The sequence below is a fragment of the Alosa pseudoharengus genome, unplaced genomic scaffold (genome assembly GCF_046254945.1).
Source record: "Alosa pseudoharengus isolate Yale_2024_CS ecotype anadromous, Long Island Sound unplaced genomic scaffold, YU_APseudo_1.1 YU_APseudo_1.1_scf_24, whole genome shotgun sequence".
NCBI classification, from domain to species: Eukaryota; Metazoa; Chordata; class Actinopteri; order Clupeiformes; family Clupeidae; genus Alosa; species Alosa pseudoharengus.
Window position 1 is genome coordinate 11,967,910 of NW_027468689.1, and position 17,798 is coordinate 11,985,707.

General features: G+C 46.6%; 1 protein-coding gene across 1 annotated transcript in view; it reads right to left on the reverse strand.

The window, feature by feature from the left end:
• Positions 1-235: 235 nt before the first annotated feature.
• Positions 236-17,798, reverse strand: part of nipblb (NIPBL cohesin loading factor b) — a 51,701-nt gene continuing 34,138 nt past the window's right edge. The window contains exons 18-47 of the mRNA XM_076303170.1: positions 17,318-17,469; positions 16,852-16,932; positions 16,428-16,528; positions 15,911-16,040; positions 15,144-15,226; positions 14,828-14,960; positions 14,421-14,564; positions 14,003-14,089; positions 12,749-12,966; positions 12,064-12,166; positions 11,766-11,864; positions 11,034-11,180; positions 10,001-10,135; positions 9,724-9,822; positions 9,521-9,574; positions 9,205-9,313; positions 8,913-9,049; positions 8,213-8,353; positions 7,918-8,011; positions 7,610-7,764; positions 7,164-7,254; positions 6,421-6,594; positions 5,934-6,124; positions 5,662-5,769; positions 5,120-5,320; positions 4,537-4,683; positions 3,429-3,799; positions 2,937-3,111; positions 2,590-2,778; positions 236-2,110 (exon numbers count right to left, since the gene is read on the reverse strand). Coding sequence (XP_076159285.1) covers positions 1,742-2,110; positions 2,590-2,778; positions 2,937-3,111; positions 3,429-3,799; positions 4,537-4,683; positions 5,120-5,320; positions 5,662-5,769; positions 5,934-6,124; positions 6,421-6,594; positions 7,164-7,254; positions 7,610-7,764; positions 7,918-8,011; positions 8,213-8,353; positions 8,913-9,049; positions 9,205-9,313; positions 9,521-9,574; positions 9,724-9,822; positions 10,001-10,135; positions 11,034-11,180; positions 11,766-11,864; positions 12,064-12,166; positions 12,749-12,966; positions 14,003-14,089; positions 14,421-14,564; positions 14,828-14,960; positions 15,144-15,226; positions 15,911-16,040; positions 16,428-16,528; positions 16,852-16,932; positions 17,318-17,469 — 4,418 coding nt within the window. The 3' untranslated portion in view covers positions 236-1,741. The remainder of the gene's footprint in view (positions 2,111-2,589; positions 2,779-2,936; positions 3,112-3,428; positions 3,800-4,536; positions 4,684-5,119; positions 5,321-5,661; positions 5,770-5,933; positions 6,125-6,420; positions 6,595-7,163; positions 7,255-7,609; positions 7,765-7,917; positions 8,012-8,212; positions 8,354-8,912; positions 9,050-9,204; positions 9,314-9,520; positions 9,575-9,723; positions 9,823-10,000; positions 10,136-11,033; positions 11,181-11,765; positions 11,865-12,063; positions 12,167-12,748; positions 12,967-14,002; positions 14,090-14,420; positions 14,565-14,827; positions 14,961-15,143; positions 15,227-15,910; positions 16,041-16,427; positions 16,529-16,851; positions 16,933-17,317; positions 17,470-17,798) is intronic.

Genomic DNA, 17,798 nt, shown 5'->3' on the forward strand with positions numbered 1-17,798 from the left:
ATGGGTGGAATAGAAGTCCCCTCTTCTCCGATGTCTCGAGTGTATGCGATGTCCCGAACATATGCAATAGAATAATAATAAACGATAGAACTGACTATAACAGACAGACTGCCCCAATTACTGGAGACCTGCAATCTGTCAAATCATGAGTTTCACCACATTTGAAGATTTTGTGATTTTCATGTTTTTTTATTGACAAATTTGTTTCATATTACCCCCAATCACACAAACAGTCACACACACACACACACACAGGCCTTAATTTAGCGCTTGGACTTGATTGTAGAACAAACCTCACTGTGACATCAGGTTGCAGGGGTCATCAGGTGGACGCTGTCACATTAATGCACAGTAGTAAACATACTTTCAGGAATGAAATCCAGAATGACCCATTTCCCCTCAAACATCATTTCAATGTTTCACCCAACGTGCCTGTGCCACCAATGTCTTGCAGTAGATTGGCAGCTTAACACAACTACAGGTTGGAAAAAGTATTACATTTGCATACAAATGAATCGTCAAAAAATCAAAACTTCAAAAACTTTGAAAGAGCAACAAACCCCTACGATTTGGGTTGAGTTCATAACACCCAGTTTACCTTAAAAAAACCTTTAATACCTAGAGAGGCTGTTTGCCTAGAGGAGGCCCATAAGCTTTCACAGGGCTTTGAGGCTATGACTATCAGCCTATCCCCACGTCGTCTGCCATAGAATGCAAAAATCAAAGCAAAACCGAAATGAAAACAAAATAAAGTAAAACGCAAATGAGACGAGTAACAAAGAGAAGTAAAAAATTTATTGCAGTATTTGCTCCTCCAGAAGTGCAGGGGGGGGGTCCCTTTTCTCTCTCTAGGGGGGGGGGGGGGTTGACCTAATACATCAAAATCTACATTTACAAAAAGAAAAAAAAAAGAAAAAAATAAAATAAAACCGACACCGCTCCTTCCTGTAGGCCACCGATACTGCATGCTCCGGTTCAAACAGAATAAATTACTTCCTGGAGACTTCACCGTGACAGCAGGGCCAAACAAGGGAGGGGCGAAGTCAAAGGTCATTGCCCTGGATACTGCACTAAGCTAAAGAAATCCATCCATCCGCCGCGAGGTTAAACTCCAAGAACACTTTATTAAGAACATCAACAGACTAATTTCCAACATTCACTTTAAGTTTATTTTTTTAAACAGATTTTTTTTTGTCAGATATAAACATTTTTGTTTTTGTTTTTTTCTTCTTGGTGTGTTAAACTATGATACAGTGGGAGTAAAAATCAAACAACCGAGTTTGCTGCACAACAGCGAAGGAGCTCCCACACATTGCTTCCCAAACATTCTCCTTCCATGTGTGCGTCTCCCCATTTGTCTGTGTCTTTATGTCCTGGATCCCAGCAAGTCCTTCTGCACAATTTCTTTTGTCCTGTTTAACTTAGTCGAGTCCCATTGATCCACCAGCAGTTCAACACAGACCACAAACGTCCCTCCACGTTTTTCCTCTCCCCTCCATCGCCCATCTCTGGCCCTCCCCCCCCCGCCCCACAACCGACTCTTATTTTGTGTGTCTGCACTACTCTCGCATGTCCTCTATAGGGTTTTTAGAAAATGCCGGAATCCCAATAAAGTTTGGCTGCAGAGAGTTCCTGTCGAAGTGTTCACGTACGTGTTTTTGCGTGTATATGTAAGGTATGAGTGTGTAAGTGTGTGTGTGTGTGTGTGTGTGTGTGTGTGTGTGTGTGTGGGGGAGAGAGATTAGCTGGAGCTGCCCTCCTTGGCCGCGTACAGTGACCGTAAAGTCTGCACCATTTTGTTAGTAAGCTTGTGCGCACTCGTCAAGGCAATCTTCTTGTAGATGATGTCCGACTCTTTAATGGTGTCCACCCAGGGCACCAGCTTGCGGCCGTCACGCTTCTTGGCCTCCGCCCACGTGCCGGAGTATGAGCCGGCCATCCAGTGGACGCTGTAGCCCGTGCTGGTCTTCTGGATGACCCGTGCGATCTGCGGCCGGTCCTTGTACTTGGGGCAGAGTATGGCGATGACGTCCATGGCCTCCACCGCCTCGTTCATGTGGCCAGTGGCTTCTGCCGAGTCGCCCCCTCGACTCCGCGAGCGCCGTGATGACTAGGACGAACAAGCCAAGAAAAGCATGTTAGGAAAACAATCTGTGCCAAAGCAGTGGACAGTGTTACATTTACATTTTGAGGATTGACCAGAGAGCGCTATTGTGGTCTCATATGACCACAAAAACCCTTTTCCACATATTGTGGAAAGTGACCTCAATACATGCTCTAATGTGGATCTTCACAAACACGACATTTTACTGCCCACAAATAGTCTTATGGATAGTTCTTAAACCTGCTTTTTTACCTAAACCCCAATTCCAACAACCAGACTTTGTAGATTAATGTAGGTCAGTGTGACCTGATGTCCAGAACATTTTTATACTGAATCTGAGATCTGACAACAACTCCATAAATTGACTTGTTACGGAATGACACTAAAATTCCAGATTGTGACACTACAATTGACTTGTTACAATTCCAGATTGTGACACTACAATGACACTACAATTCCTGAGATGTTTGGCTTTATTTTCTCACCCCAGGTGTCTTCTCATCCCCGTCACTCTCATCGTCCTCAGAATCGGCGGGTGGGGGCGGGTGGTTCTTGGGGCTAGAACCGCCCAGCAGAGCGCTGATGGCCTTGTTTCGGGCGTTGGCGCTCGCTGAGGCAGCCTCTCCTTCCTCGTCCTCTTCATCTGGATCCAAGTGCTCCATCAGAACCTTGAACTGTGGTGGTGGGGGAGGAATATGACAGGGTCAGGGGGTCCAAACTGTTTGGTCATTTCCAAGTTCAGTCAAATTTATCAAACATACATATACATGGCCATTCCCAAGTTTGAAAAAAAAAAAAAGGCAGCTGAAACTGATAGAGGGGGCATGCTTACGTCCAGATATTGCCTGACGATCCTCTTCTTAAGATCGTAGGTGATGTCAGCCTTGGACAGATCATTGCTGAGGAATTCAAGGGTCTGCCGGGGACTGAAGTGCACATTGTTCTTCCTGTTCACGGCTTTATCGTACACCTTGGCTGATTCCGTGGGAGAGTACTTTTGTATTTTACTGCAGGGAGAGAGACAGAAAGAATGTCTCTAATGATGAAGTTGAAAAATATCAACTGAGAAATTCACAATTGACATTTCAGACTGGAGTATAGTTTGTATGAAGTGTTGTGTGTCCATTACCATGGAGTTGGAACAGAGATGTACATGTGTGTTTCTGTGTGTTTACTAAGGTTAGGAATTTAGATTTGTGTGTGTGTGTGTGTGTGTGTGTGTGTGTGTGTGTGTGTGTGTGTGTGTGTGTGTGTGTGTGTGTGTGTGTGTATGTGTGTGTGTGTGTGTGCGCGTGTGTGCGTCTGTGTCTGTGTGGTCCCCCACCTGTCGGAGAAGCCGTAGAGGTTCTTCAGGTGCTGCTTCAGCACCAGCAGGAGGAGGATGCCCTGAGACGCGTTGGCAAAGTCCAGCAACGGGATGGGGTTTTCCGGGAGACGGTCCATCACCTTTTCGACGTCGTCCACGTCCGAGTCGGAGTCCGAGTCCAAGCCAGCCGCCTGTCGCTTACTCTTCTTTGGCCTCCTCTTCACCTCCTCGTCGTCGTACTCGTCCGAGCTGCTCGCGCTCATGTGAAGTTTCTCCTCGTCCGAGCTGTAGTCGCGCTGCCTCTCCCGCTCCCTCTCCCTCTCGCGCTCACGTTCCCTCTCTCTTCTCTTCTCCTTCTTATCTCGATGTCTGGGCTCCTTCTGTAAAGACTGCAGGGTAGAGGGATTGTTAATAGCCGAGTCTCATTTCTACACGAGTTGGATTTTCAAAAGGCCTGCCGGATAAATAAGTGGCAGAAATGCTCATGGCTTATGCAGTGAATGAGAGCAGTAAATGACTGAATGCATGTGTGTGTGTGTAGGGTCTGAGTTGGAGCACCTCCTCATAGCTCTGTATCTAACTTGATAATTCAATTCAATTTCAATTTATTGTGCTTATAGAGCACCAAAACATTACACATGTATCATGGCGCTTTACAGAATGTAGGCAATCAGAGAAAAAAGAAAATAGGAAGAAAAGAAAGAAAGAAAGAAAGAAAGAAAGAAAGAAAGAAAGAAAGAAGGCCCATGGGTAACAGGGGCGAGGAAAAACTCCCTAGAATTGGAGATACATATAGGAAGAAACCTCGAGCAGATCCACGACTCAAGGGCCTGACCCATCTGCCTAGGGTCAATACGGACAGTAAGGTCTGTACACATGAGACCTTAATAATGGTTGCCTTAGTGATTTGTTGTAATAGTGTGACTAAATGAATGAATGGACGCAAGTGTGTGTGTCTAATTTGGAGTGCCTCAGTAAAGCTTTGTAATGGCCAGGGCAGCTTTTTCACCTGATCATGATCGCTTTGATGATTTGTTGTAGCAGTAAGTTAGCAGACTGTTAAAGCAGATTACTGGCAGAGATTGTATGCACTGTGTGTGTGGAGTGATTGGGTGTGTGTCCCTACCTCTTTAAAGCTCTGTAGCAGGTTGCTACCTGACACAGACAGTGTGATGTCTATGTGGTGCATAATGAAGAGCGGCTCCTCCTGGCTCTGGAAGGGGAAGCAGGCCAGGTTGTCGGCGATGAAGAGAAGCATGTTAACCTCCGTTTTCTGAAAAGAGAGTGGGAAAGTAAATGTTGAGAGTTGCGGCTCGTGCTCAACAAGTCTCAAGTCTATTCAACAGGCTGCATCGGTTATTTTTCCTTAACAACCATGGGAACCATAATCACATGTTCCACATGAGAATTTGTCCTAGGGCTGCTTCGAATCACAATTCAGATCATGACTATTTAACACAATTACTCAATGATTTTCTAAATTAATACAATTAAACTTAAAAACAAATAAAAAAAAAAAAACAGGCCAAAAGAAAGGACTTAATACAACAGTTACCACTATAAAGCAAAGGAATGTGCTGGGGTGCATTCAAGGCAAACCGAGAGCATTGTTGCAGAACAGAATGCAGCAAAGTAATTGTTATGTTGTTTGTATAATCAGGAGAAGTAATCATCGAAACTGATTTGATTATTTGCACAGCAATCCTCACCGCGCTGTCGTCGAACAGGTTGAGCAGGGAGATGAGGAAGGCGCGGCGGTGTTGCCGGTTGCTGCGCACCATGCTGAAGAGGTGCGAGCAGAGCGCCGAGTGGGTTTCGTCCTGCCGGAAGCCCCGCACCACGGAGCCCGGCTTGGCCGCGATGGACAGCTGCAGCTGGTAGGACATCTTCATGCCCGCCACAGCTTTCATCTGCACACGACAAACAAACAAATAAGACGACTGACTGTTTCACTCCAACTGCATTGGATATTGAAAGGGAACAGCTCTCAGCTTCTGCTAAAGTATAATCTCTACTTGAAAAGATCTATAATTAAGTAATAAAGACCCAGGAGGCCATAGGTTCCAGCGGTTTTAGAACAGCTAAGGTGTGTGTTTAGGCACGCCAAGCGGGGCCAATCATAATCAAGGGCCGGAACTATCCGTCTTAGAAGTTCTGTTCAATCCACGTCAGCATGTGGAAATGTAAATATCTTCATACTGCCATGTGTATCTGAGTGTATCGTGTGGAGTGGGTTGTAAGAAAAACTCACATGGATGAATCCTGTGTATTTCTTGTCGATTTCAACCAGTTGCTGGTCTGACTTGTTTCGCATGCTGGGCTCGGGGTCCGTTCCCATGGCGATCAAGTAGGGCACACACTGTAAATGTGACAAAGGTGAAAGGTCACGGGCATGTTTTACCTGCATGTAGAATGGATACATCTGTGTATACCAGCACAGGCATGCTTGTGTGGGTGACTGCAGTGTGTGTGTGTGTGTGTGTGTGTGTGTGTGTGTGTGTGTGTGAGAGTGCACGCGTGTACCTGCACAGGGTGGACGAGGCCCTGATTAAGCGTGAGGGCGATGACGTTGAGGGCGAAGTGGCGGACGTTGGACTGTGTGTGGAAGAAGGCCTCCAGCACCTGCTTCAGGTAGAGCTGCATTATGGAACTGCTCATGCCGGATGAGATGTCTCCCATCTCCTTCAGGTCCTCCTGCTTCGACAGCTTCTTCCCTGCAGGGGGCGAGAGAGAGCAGGTCAGCAGGGCCTGACAATCAAACTTAACTCAACGAATTGAAACAGACTTCTCTCTCTAAGTTGGAACTTAATGGAAAGTTTGAGTTTTGCATGTGCTTGACATTCAGAATTTAGAAGGCCTAGTAGACAAAGAGAAGAGTGAATAACCAGTCTTAACCAACATTGTGGTCATGTAAATGTACAAACAGCAGCCTTCGTTTTCTACAGGTTGATGACTGATACTACTCCAGGTGCCGACATGTGAGGTCGGGGGGTACGTTAGACACACTCACATTCTCTGTCGGCCTCTTGCATGCGCGAATCCTCCTCCTGCAGGTACGTTTGCAGATTCTTCAACACCTGGATCTTCAGGTTGTCCGACCTCTTCCTGTCTGACAGGATGTCGTTGTAGAGGTTCTTCACGTCCGGGAAGAACATCAGGCCTGGGTGTTGGATGAACAGGAAGCCTGGATGGGGGCAGACAGATGGTAAGTCAGAACTAGTGTGATGCAGTATTTCAATGCCATTTCCGTTACCATGACAAGATGACAAGTTTTTCCTTTTTTTACCACTTTTAACTGTTTTTAATGATGCTTTTAACCTGTAGCACTTTGAGATATGTTGAAAATGTAAAGTGTGTTACAGATAAAATGTATTATTATTACTATTAGACTGAACCAAGACAAAGTGAAGTTTTGCCTCATAAATCCTTGAGAAAAATCTCATGCACTAAGAGTTTGATTATAAGTTGTATGTTATAATCAAATATTTCTAAGTAATTACTTCCAAATGCTCTGCCGTACCCACACAACCTTAAGTACTTTATCTGTAATAGAGTTATTTTAAAAGCTTGATAATAAAGCTTCCTACCTGAAGTGCTTTAGAATTAAAGTATTCCACTTTAAAAGGCATTTAATGATGTATTGAACCATACACATATACATTGACAGTCATATACACAGACAAGCCCTCTAACGCTGGTAAAGAAATGTGCTGATTCTAATAGCCTGCAGCAACTTCCGACACACAGTCTTACCCAAGCCAATGATGGCTTTGGTCTGGACCTCCTCATCGTCCGTCCTGGTGAAGTACAGCAGTAGCTCCAGCACTTTGTCCTTGATCACCACCTGAACAAAAGCAAGAGCGAGGAGTCTGTCAGAGCGGACAACAACAGATCTCTAGGGACACCAGAACACGATCGATCGATCGATCGATAGATAGATTATTGATCCCCAAGGGGAAATTCCAAGTTTTTTTTTTTTAGATAGATAGATACTTTATTGAACACAGGACACACAGGTCTTCGCTTGAAGTTTATTTTTCCTCAAATGCCTTGTTTATAGGAAACATCTGAACCCCTGCATCTTTTTCAGGTGGATGTAATTTAGTAAATAAATGTGCACACAACAATTCAACACACACATTTCCTGTTCATTATACACAAGCCTGTTTAATTCTTCGCCTCGAGAGGGTATACTGTACCTTGCTGTTGCCTTTGAACTCCTCAAGGTCAAAGTCAAAGTGCCGACAGAGGGCCCCCACAGTGAAGAGTGAGCGCAGCAGTGCAGGCTTGTTGCTGGACAGCACCGAGCCGGTCGGGTCCTCCTGGTGCTGGACCTTCAGCTTATTCAACGCACCTAACAGAGCACACAAGAAACATCCCACACGTCAATCAAATCCTCATCAATCACCTGGGTGCAGTTTTTTTTGTTTGTTGTCGTTTTGTTTTAAATCGGACATAACTGCATTGAGATTCAGGAGGTCTGAAGACTTCTTTTTGAATATCTTACCGTAGTATCGGTTGAAGCAGGTGAGAACAAACTTGTAGTTATGAGTGACCTTGTTCACAACAGCGCCAAGGCAGCTAACTGAGTTTTGCACCACCTGACGATGAGACAGAGACAGACAGAAAAGACCAAGAGAAATATGGAAGTGAGTTTATTGTTGTACGCAAACTACATCTGCACAAGGCACCTCAGTGTTCCGTTCAAGCTTCCCATGCCTGTTCCAACTATACGGAAGCAGTGCTGCAAAACACGTCAGCAAGGCATTTTTGTGCCCACTGTAACTTGTAGTTTCACCCACCAGCATGCCGTATTTGATGATGAGCTTCATCAGGTCCTCCTCGATGGTGGCGAGGAAGGTCTCGCTCGGGTGCTCCATCAAGGGCACCACCAGCTCCAGGATCTTGGCCACGTTGCAGATCACCACAAAGTCATTCTGAGTCTGAGTGGACAAAGAGGGATGTTGAGGAGAAAGGTCAGCACCAGAGAATCCCATGTACAAACACATACATGTGCATACAGCATACCACCACTAGATGGCGGCAAAGAGCTAGTATTGAGATAGGCTGTGTGGAATACAATCCAAGGCCTAGCCATGTGTTTCTGCAAAAGTGATTTGAACAACAGGCCCATTACAATTGCATCTCATAACAAACCATCAGATAATTGCAGATAACAAACCATCACATGCCAAAAACCAGCAACACCCAATCTAAGCCATCTCTGACATGTTCAGAACAGCACTCACCAAACAAACAAATTAGTCAGATTTTTGCTGCCACAACCCCTCTGCCACAAACACACATTAGCAGACAACTTGCAGGCCCAGGCTATTTACCACTCCACAGCCCACTTGAATTCCATCACACTCATTCATTAATTCCAAAAAGAGCTTTGCAAACGTCTGAAATACAGTTTCCGCACATGGTCTTCCAGATATGAATCTTAACGGAGGGTCTAAAGGATTGCAGTGTAGGTAGATAGTTAGGAAGACTGCTTACGTTGCACTTGGAGGTCAGGTACGGCTGCATGGTCATCGCATGTTTGACCATCAGCTGCGCACGGATCTTACTAAAGAGGTAGAGGGTAGTGATGCAGGACACCAGACGGTTGGAGTTCACTGCCTTATTCTCACAGTCTGAGAAGACATACATGCACACATCAATTAGTCAATGTAACAATGTGTTACCTACACAACTATGTAAAAAAGATGACAAAGTTACAACACCTCTTCTGGCAATTTAACATGATATACACCGAATTAATCAAAGGTCATCTTAAGAGGCTCTGTACCTGCAAGAGACTCCTCATACTTGAGGATGTGCTCAACCAGATTGTCCACCAGCTGAACGCAGGCTTTACGCGCCGGCTTGTAGGAGGCATCCTCCTCTGCCTTCAGCAGCTGGACACACACACACACACAGTATTAAAAGACCACAGAATCACTAGCTAATGGGGTTAAGGTTATAAAGCAGTACAGGACATGTGACTTTTCGTCCGCCAAAAAAAAAAAGAAGTTTTAATTAATTGAATATGATCACTTTTTCAGCCCTGGAAAAAAAAAATTCCCTTTAAATAAATTCCACAGATGTATGAATCAGAAACGTACGTTTTGAAGCAGCTGCTCAAACCAGTCATAACCCGTATCTCTGCACGCTGACACCTACACAAGGGGAGAATGGAAAGAATCAGTCTCATATTTCACATCTCCACTGACACTGGTCACAATCCCTTCATTCATAACAAATGTGTTGACGTGTTGGGCATATGTCCACAGCCGGGACTTTTCTTAGGGAATCAAACACAACTCACCACGTCAGTAATGTTGAGGATCTTCCTGGTCATGGCCTCTTTGTCGTGATTCGGCGTTGGCGTGAACCAGAGCTTCTGGAATGTTTCATTCACAAGTTTCTGCAAGGAAGCAGAGCGCAAAATTATCACTATTCAACGGCTGGCGAATGTTCAGTGGTCCGCCTGCTTTAACCCAGGAAACACCTGTAACCTCATGAAAACAACAAATTCAAACTGCAACTGTGTGTGTGTGTGTGTGTGTGTGTGTGTGTGTGTGTGTGTGTGTGTGTGTACACACCTTAATGCCCTCCTCATCGTTGACCCTGCGGATCATCTTCACACACATCTCAGTGATCTTGCTGAAAGTGGGCTGCTCCAGGCAGATGTCTCTCAGGATCTTAATAACCCTCTTCCTCACACTGATGCCCGTGTCCTGCACACATACACACACACACACACTTTAATGCATTTAGGGTAGCAGCCAGAAGCTTCATATAATCCCTCACCCAACAAGTGGGATGAAAGTCAACATTATGGTATTAACAACATCAGACACCAGGAAGAGATAATCACATTATTAAAAGAATAAAATTAAACAACTAATAAACACCTGACAACGCAGAACAGCGGTGCTACAGGTTTCACCTCTGCCAATACCAATAAAAGCAACTGTAAAAACCTCAACCTTTAACAGCCCTGGCACCAGTCGCACTAGCTGTGCTTACGCTTCCCCACCCCTAGATGGCAGTGTGGCGCTGAGCACATCACCTGACGTGAACTTTCATACTCCGATTGAACCCTCGTCTGGATAGTGACGTCCTTGGGGTCTGCACAGCTGGTGGCTGTTGGGGTTCTTTGGGTCACTCCATGAGCGACAGCTTACCCGTCTAATCTGACACCTGACTGGTCAAAACACTCCAAGACTCACCACCACAAACCAGTGATGCTGCATGCTATTGGAACATCTGCACTCTTCAGTTTAAAAGCAGATTTCGATAAATATGAGAAATCAATAGAAAAATAGAAACAGCAGATACTACAGAAAATGTTTGTGAAAAGGACAGATTTTTAGTCTGACTTGGACTTGCTGCTCCTCAAAGTTAGTGAAAGCTATGACCAGTCATCTAGCAGGATGTTCTCAATCACTTTTTCCAGATCAATCAATATGGGTTTGACTTACACCTGTAGGGTTAGGTGGCTGGCAAGAACATTCCATTGACATTACATTACTTTGATTGCTGTGGTTACACTCATTTTACAATTGTGCTCCATCATCTGGGGGTCAAAGGTGAGAATTTGGCAAGATGTCAAAAGTCATACGGCCTCCTCACCAGTATTCTCTCAATGAGCATGTCGTAGTACTGCTCGGTTAGCTGGGGCCGGCTCAGCACGAAGCGGCCCAGCAGCTCCACGGCAGCCTCGCGCACGCTGGTCGAGTTGTCCATGAGACGACAGTGCACCCCGCGCTGCATGTCCGACTGATGGGTGGAGGGGGGGGGGGTCAGAAAAACACACACACGCGCGCGGTCAAGACGACACTCAGGCAGTCTGCACATAGTTAGAAAACTACTCTTCCACCCATACACACCAACCTCCCGCTCTCTTTCTTTCCATCTCTTTCTCTCTCTCTCACACACACACACACACACACACACACACACACACACACACACACACACACACACACACACACACACACACACACACACACACACACACACACACACACACACACACACACACACACACACACACACACACACACACACAAACGTAGAGGAAAAAACAAACATTCAGAAACCACACACACACAGGGATTTTAAAAATAAAAGTGCACTAAGTAAGGTTATCGAAGTCTGGAGTAGTATCACTGGTTTAATTCCCAAACTTGCTGTTGCGAGACTGTGTTGCTTTGGATAAGTGTGTTTGCTAATTAATACCAGTCAACTTTAACTTTTGTTTCCTAAGTACCCCAACAAACAAGCACACAAACACACACACCCCTTCTGAAGTGTTGACCTTCAGCAGCAATAAGCACACAGCAACAGCAGCTGCTCACTCACCCTTGCGAGAATGCTGGGATCCACAGCAACCACCTCCGACAGACACTTCATGGCTTTGGTCCGCACCGCGATGGCACTCTCCCCCAACACTCTCAGAATCTGTGCAGGGATAACACAGGCTCAGGCTTGGATGTCAGCTCTAGTGTCTGGCTGAGTAGTTATCATGGATAAGGACAGGGTAGCCGCACACACTGATCTCTTTTCAAGTTATTTGTTCAAGACAGACGTTTTGGCAAGAAGCCTTTATCAAGTTTGTCATCATGCACACGACTGTGGCCATGACTGAGCTCCAACCCACCTGTGTTAAATAAATATCAAAGCTCTGCGCAAACGGCCTCATGGAGGCCAAATATCTGACGATCAGGCAGGCGTCTTCATAGTCAACAGTGTCCGAGTTCATCCTACAGAGCGAGGGAAAGGGGCAAGAGGGAACAAGCGTTAAAGGACATAGTCACAAACATCAATTCCACTGATCAACAGGAAACAAGCGTTAAAGGACATAGTCACAAGCATCAATTCTACAGATCAACAGGGAACAAGCGTTAAAAGACAGTCACAAACATCAATTCCACTGATCAACAGGGAAAAAGCGTTAAAGGATATAGTCACAAATATCAATTCTACAAATCAACAGGGATTGAAGGTTGAGTCAAATTCACAGCAGATCTGCATTGTTTGTTTTTTTGCCAGTAAGCAAAAATGCTTTATATTTATGCAGCATCAGTTAAGCGACAGGTTTGTTGCCTAAAATTTGAGATTAGTTCACCTTTGTTGAGTAAATTTTATGCCTCCAGCAATCATTTTTCCTCAAATCGCTATAAGTTGCTGAAATTTAATGAATGAACGTTTCGCGTTCTCTCATTGTTGCATCGCTGTTAGTGTCTCACGGTCCGAACACAGCTTTACACCAAAATCTTTTTAGCCGCTTATTACATAGAAATGACTGGCTGCAGAGGAGGGGGGCGTTAGACTGGGACGCGTACTTGAGTGAGCTGAACTGCGCGGGCAAGCTCCTGACGATGACGCGCAGGAATTTCTTGCGCTCCTCGGCGCGCTGCATGATCTCGCTGGTGGTCTCCATCTCGCGGGCGTGGTGCTGGCTGTCCGAGTCGTCGTCCTTCTGGTTTTGGTTCTTCATGGCCTTCTCCATCTCCGTGGTGGTGTCGCGGAACCACTGCGCGATGTAGAACTTCCGAGCAAACTGGAGGGGGGGGGGGGGGGGGTGGAGAAGAGGAGAGTGAGTTGGAGTGGACACAGAGACACTGATCGCAGAAGAGGGAGGATTGAGGAGTCAAAAGGAGGGAGAGGGTCGAGAAGGGAAAAAGAAAAAGTGAAAGAGAAAGGTAGAGATACAGAGAGAGCGGGGTTTAGGAAGAGGTAGAGAGAGAGTGGGGTTTAGGAAGAGGTAGAGAGAGAGTGGGATTTAGGAAGAGGTAGAGAGAGAGCGGGGTTTAGGAAAAGGTAGAGAGAGAGAGCGGGGTTTAGGAAAAGGTAGAGAGAGAGAGCGGGGTTTAGGAAGAGGTAGAGAGGGAGAGCGAGGTTTAGGGAGAGGTAGAGAGAGAGCGGGGTTTAGGAAGAGGTAGAGAGAGAGTGGGGTTTAGGGAGAGGTAGAGAGAGAGAGCGGGGTTTAGGAAGAGGTAGAGAGGGAGAGCGAGGTTTAGGGAGAGGTAGAGAGAGAGCGGGGTTTAGGAAGAGGTAGAGAGAGAGTGGGGTTTAGGGAGAGGTAGAGAGAGAGAGCGGGGTTTAGGAAGAGGTAGAGAGGGAGAGCGAGGTTTAGGGAGAGGTAGAGAGAGAGCGGGGTTTAGGGAGAGATACAGAGAGAGCGGGGTTTAGGAAGAGGTAGAGAGAGAGAGCGAGGTTTAGGGAGAGATAGAGAGAGAGCGAGGTTTAGGGAGAGATAGAGAGAGAGCGAGGTTTAGGAAGAGGTAGAGAGAGAGCGGGGTTTAGGAAGAGGTAGAGAGAGAGCGGGGTTTAGGAAGAGGTAGAGAGAGAGCGGGGTTTAGGAAGAGGTAGAGAGAGAGAGCGAGGTTTAGGAAGAGGTAGAGAGCGGGGTTTAGGGAGAGATACAGAGAGAGCGGGGTTTAGGAAGAGGTAGATTCTGTACCAGTACAATGAGTCCAATCTGTGCTCTCTATGAACACAAGTGAAAATTGAGACCACATCTTAGAAGCTTTGCCAGTTTCTCCTGGCCCTCGCTGGAGGGGAGAGTATGGCTGGCATTGCCCTGGCTGACTCACCGCCAGTGAGGGGTCGTTCTCCGAATTCCCGTCCAGATAATCCAGCAGTGCCTTCTGAAGCTGCTGAGTCTCATCGTTGCCCGAGGCCTAACAGACACAGAGCACAGGGTCAGGGCTAGAAGCAGCAGCTCGCTGAGGACAGTCAGCAACACACTCAGCAGCCACCACCGTTTGCACATGACCAAAAAACATTATGGTCTACAACCACAGAGACAGTGACCAATTATTTTGAAGCTTGAGACACTAGCTTGCTTTGTTTTTCAAAAAATTTCAGGACCCAGTTACCTAAATTCCAACATCGAAGTTTGCTTTATTAAGCCTACCTAAAATGTTACAGCATAACACATTTTTGACCAACAAGGGAGGGAGGTGGAACATTCAACCAAATCAAACAGCTGGAAGAAATCATTTTGTCTACCTCCCGCAATATTCGGTCAATGGATTTCTGGTCCATCTTGCTGGTGACTGCGTCCTTGCGCAAACGAGCGGCTACTGTGCCCAGGTAGTCCAGCGAGGCCACACGCAAAGCCATCTCCGTCTGCTTATTACTGAACTGGTGTACCTGAGATGAGGGAGGACCGGAGAAACGTCAGATCCAAAATGACCCATTCAAATGGACTGAAAGATGGAGGATACAGTGGCAATAACAGAAAGCTACAATAAAGACAGTCTCGGTGTAATGATTTAGAGAGATAAACAAGGATCAAGGAGAGAAAGCCTCTAACAAAGATTTCTAACGGTGACTATTAGTGAGTTGTGAATGTAGTTAGCGCCCGCTTGGTTTGACCTATGACCTTTGTGACCCCAGAGGTGTCAGAATCTCACCAGTAGACGTCCCAGCAGGCTTAGCAGCAGCTCTGCAGCCGGCCAATCCGGCTTGTTAACCGTGGAAAGGAGATCATGGACGAAGTTCTCAAACAGTGGCCGGTAGTCCTCCTCCCCTTGCTTACTGCCACACCTGAGAGAGAGAGAGAGAGAGAGAGAGAGAGAGAGAGAGAGAGGGAGGAACAGAAGAGGAGAAAGGATGAGAGAAAGCGGAAAGAGGAAACGACAAACGGATGGGCAATTCACAGCTGTCTTGGGGAGGACCACAGGGTGATTAAGCGGTCTTCGATGACCTTGTGGTGACCCATTGACCTACTTTTTGAGGAACACAGAGAGAAAGTTCTGGGCCGTCCTCATCGCCGTCTCGTACGAGTTTGTAATCAGGACATCATGATCCACCTGAAAAATGACCACAGAAAATCCATCATAAACTTGTACCCATAATCTTCATAATTCATCATGAGTGACGAGGACAAGAACACTGGCAATCATGACAAAAACCCCGCGTCACTCTGGGTCACTAGCAACCTACACATTTAGATGTGAACTGAGGAATTCAGGGACATGAACCTTCCTAAGATGATGCCTTTCTTCTGTCTAGTATAGTATAGTATAGTATATATACTTTTTTGATCCCGTGAGGGAAATTTGGTCTCTGCATTTAACCCAATCGGTGAATTAGTGAAACACAAACAGCACACAGTGTACACACAGTGAGGAGAAGCACACACTAATCCCGGCGCAGTGAGCTGCCTGCTACAACGGCGGCGCTCGGGGAGCAGTGAGGGGTTAGGTGCCTTGCTCAAGGGCACTTCAGCCGCGGCCTACTGGTCGGTGCTCGAACCGGCAACCCTCCGGTTACAAGTCCAGAGTGCTAACCAGTGGGCCACGGCTGCCCGTGAAATGGGCCTGATGGCAGTATTATGAGATAGGCATCATGTATTATGAGATGGCAGTATTATGAGATAGGCATCATGTATTATGAGATAGGCATCATGGTTTGGTTGCGTTGCTAGCTAAGCGTTGCTAGTCATTGCCTCTCTGTAATGGCCTGTTGACATGGAGCCTCCGCACTGTTCTCACCTTCTTGTCGTACTCATCGTCTGCGTCCTTCTCCGTGGGCAGGTGCACCACGCACTGGATGAGCTGCAGCACCAAAGCAGTGACCATCTGGATGTACATGGGTTCCCCATCCACATCGCTGCTGTTCAGCCTGACCGACCGACCACACACACACACACACACACACACACACACGCTTAGAGTGACACAAACATGCTGTGACAGCAGCACCAAATAATAACCTCCACAGACCCAAACTGACAGCATCTATGCAAGGCACAGACGCTTGGGAGAAGCTGAAACTAGAGCCTCTTAATGATGTGCCACCACCTACCATTACCAACGACAATCCACCAGACACAGCCGCCCTGTCATTTTCACAAACTAAAAACAACATGCACCAAACCAACATTATCTTTGGCTTTTACTAAGTATAGGTCTCTCTTTCTCCCGGTCCGGCGCACTCCTGGCCTTCACAGAGGAGCCACGGCAGAGGGCTTTCCCCCCGTAGAGAGTGAAAGAGTGAGTGTGGGAATACCTGAAGTTCCTCAGGCTCCTCTTGCTGGTGGGCAGCCGGGCTAGCGACGTGAGGATCTCCTCCAGGATCAGCTGCCTGTGCTTCTCATACCGAGAGAACACCTGCGACACACACACACAACCACGCGTCACTCAGGCTGACTGACAGGGACTCTCTGAGTCTTTGTGTGTGTGTGTGTGTGTGTGTGTGTGTGTGTGTGTGTGTGTGTGTCTGCAAGAGAGAGAGAGAGTCTGTGTGGGTGTGTTTAAGCTAACACATTGCTTGTTGTTGGCGTCTGTGTGACTGTGCTCATGCAAATGTGTCTGGCAGTGTGGATGAGTGTGTTGAGGTCATTGCATTAGCGCGTGTGTGTGTGTGTGTGTGTGTCTAGGTTAAAATGGCCGGTTGAGTGTTTGGATGTGAGTGCATCTGCTTGCGTACTCACCGCGGTGACCAGCTTGATGGCAAACAGCTGCAGCTCACTCACGTTCTCCACAAAGAATGGCGTGATGCCCATAGAGGAGACCTGGAGGAGAGAATCACAATCAGACCTGTACTGTCCGTCATGTCATGACAGTCACCTTTGGCGTGACTCAACATACAACGACAACAGCCAGACAATTGACACACAAAGAATGGAGAAGAGAAGGGTGGTGGATCACATTAGCCAGCGGCAAACGGCAGGTTTCCTATTGTTCTCTATGGTTCGGCAGCGGAACGGTGGCAACGCTAGCGTTGAACAAGCTGAGTGTTAAACTTGGAGCAACGCGAACGTATTCAATTGACAAACCGTTTGTGTTGCTTAGGAACGAGATAAAACTTATTATGGGCTGAGCGTTGCGTTACATTTGCCGCCGGCTGATCCCCGCCTTGTCGTGACCCAGGCCTGGGCAACAAGCACGGCAGCTCACCTGCAGGATGGTGGTGTCGGTCAGCAGCTGGATGTCCAGGAGCTCCGAGATCTTGCTGACGATGTCACACACTTTGTGGTAGAGCAGGACGATGACCCTCTGCTTGTGCGTGGAGCATTTAGCACGCTTGGCCTTGGAGCTCATCAAGCCACCTTGAGACAAACAAACAAACAAACAAACAAACAAACAAACAAACAGTTAGGGTCACAGCTAAAACCAGACTTCACACCAACCATAAGCAAGGTCAGACCAAATGACCCATGGAGTAGTTCACACATAATCAGTGACAGTGAATTTCTCAAAAATTAAGTATGAACACAAACACTGCTAAATCAGAATGTGTCAGAAAGATGTGTCCACAACTCAAAAAGTCTGATTTACACACAGGTTTGATTTGTAATTTGTTTGTAGTCCAAAAGCAGGTACTAGAAAAATATAGAGCTAAATTGGAAAGCCGGTCCACACTGCCGACTGTGGAGCA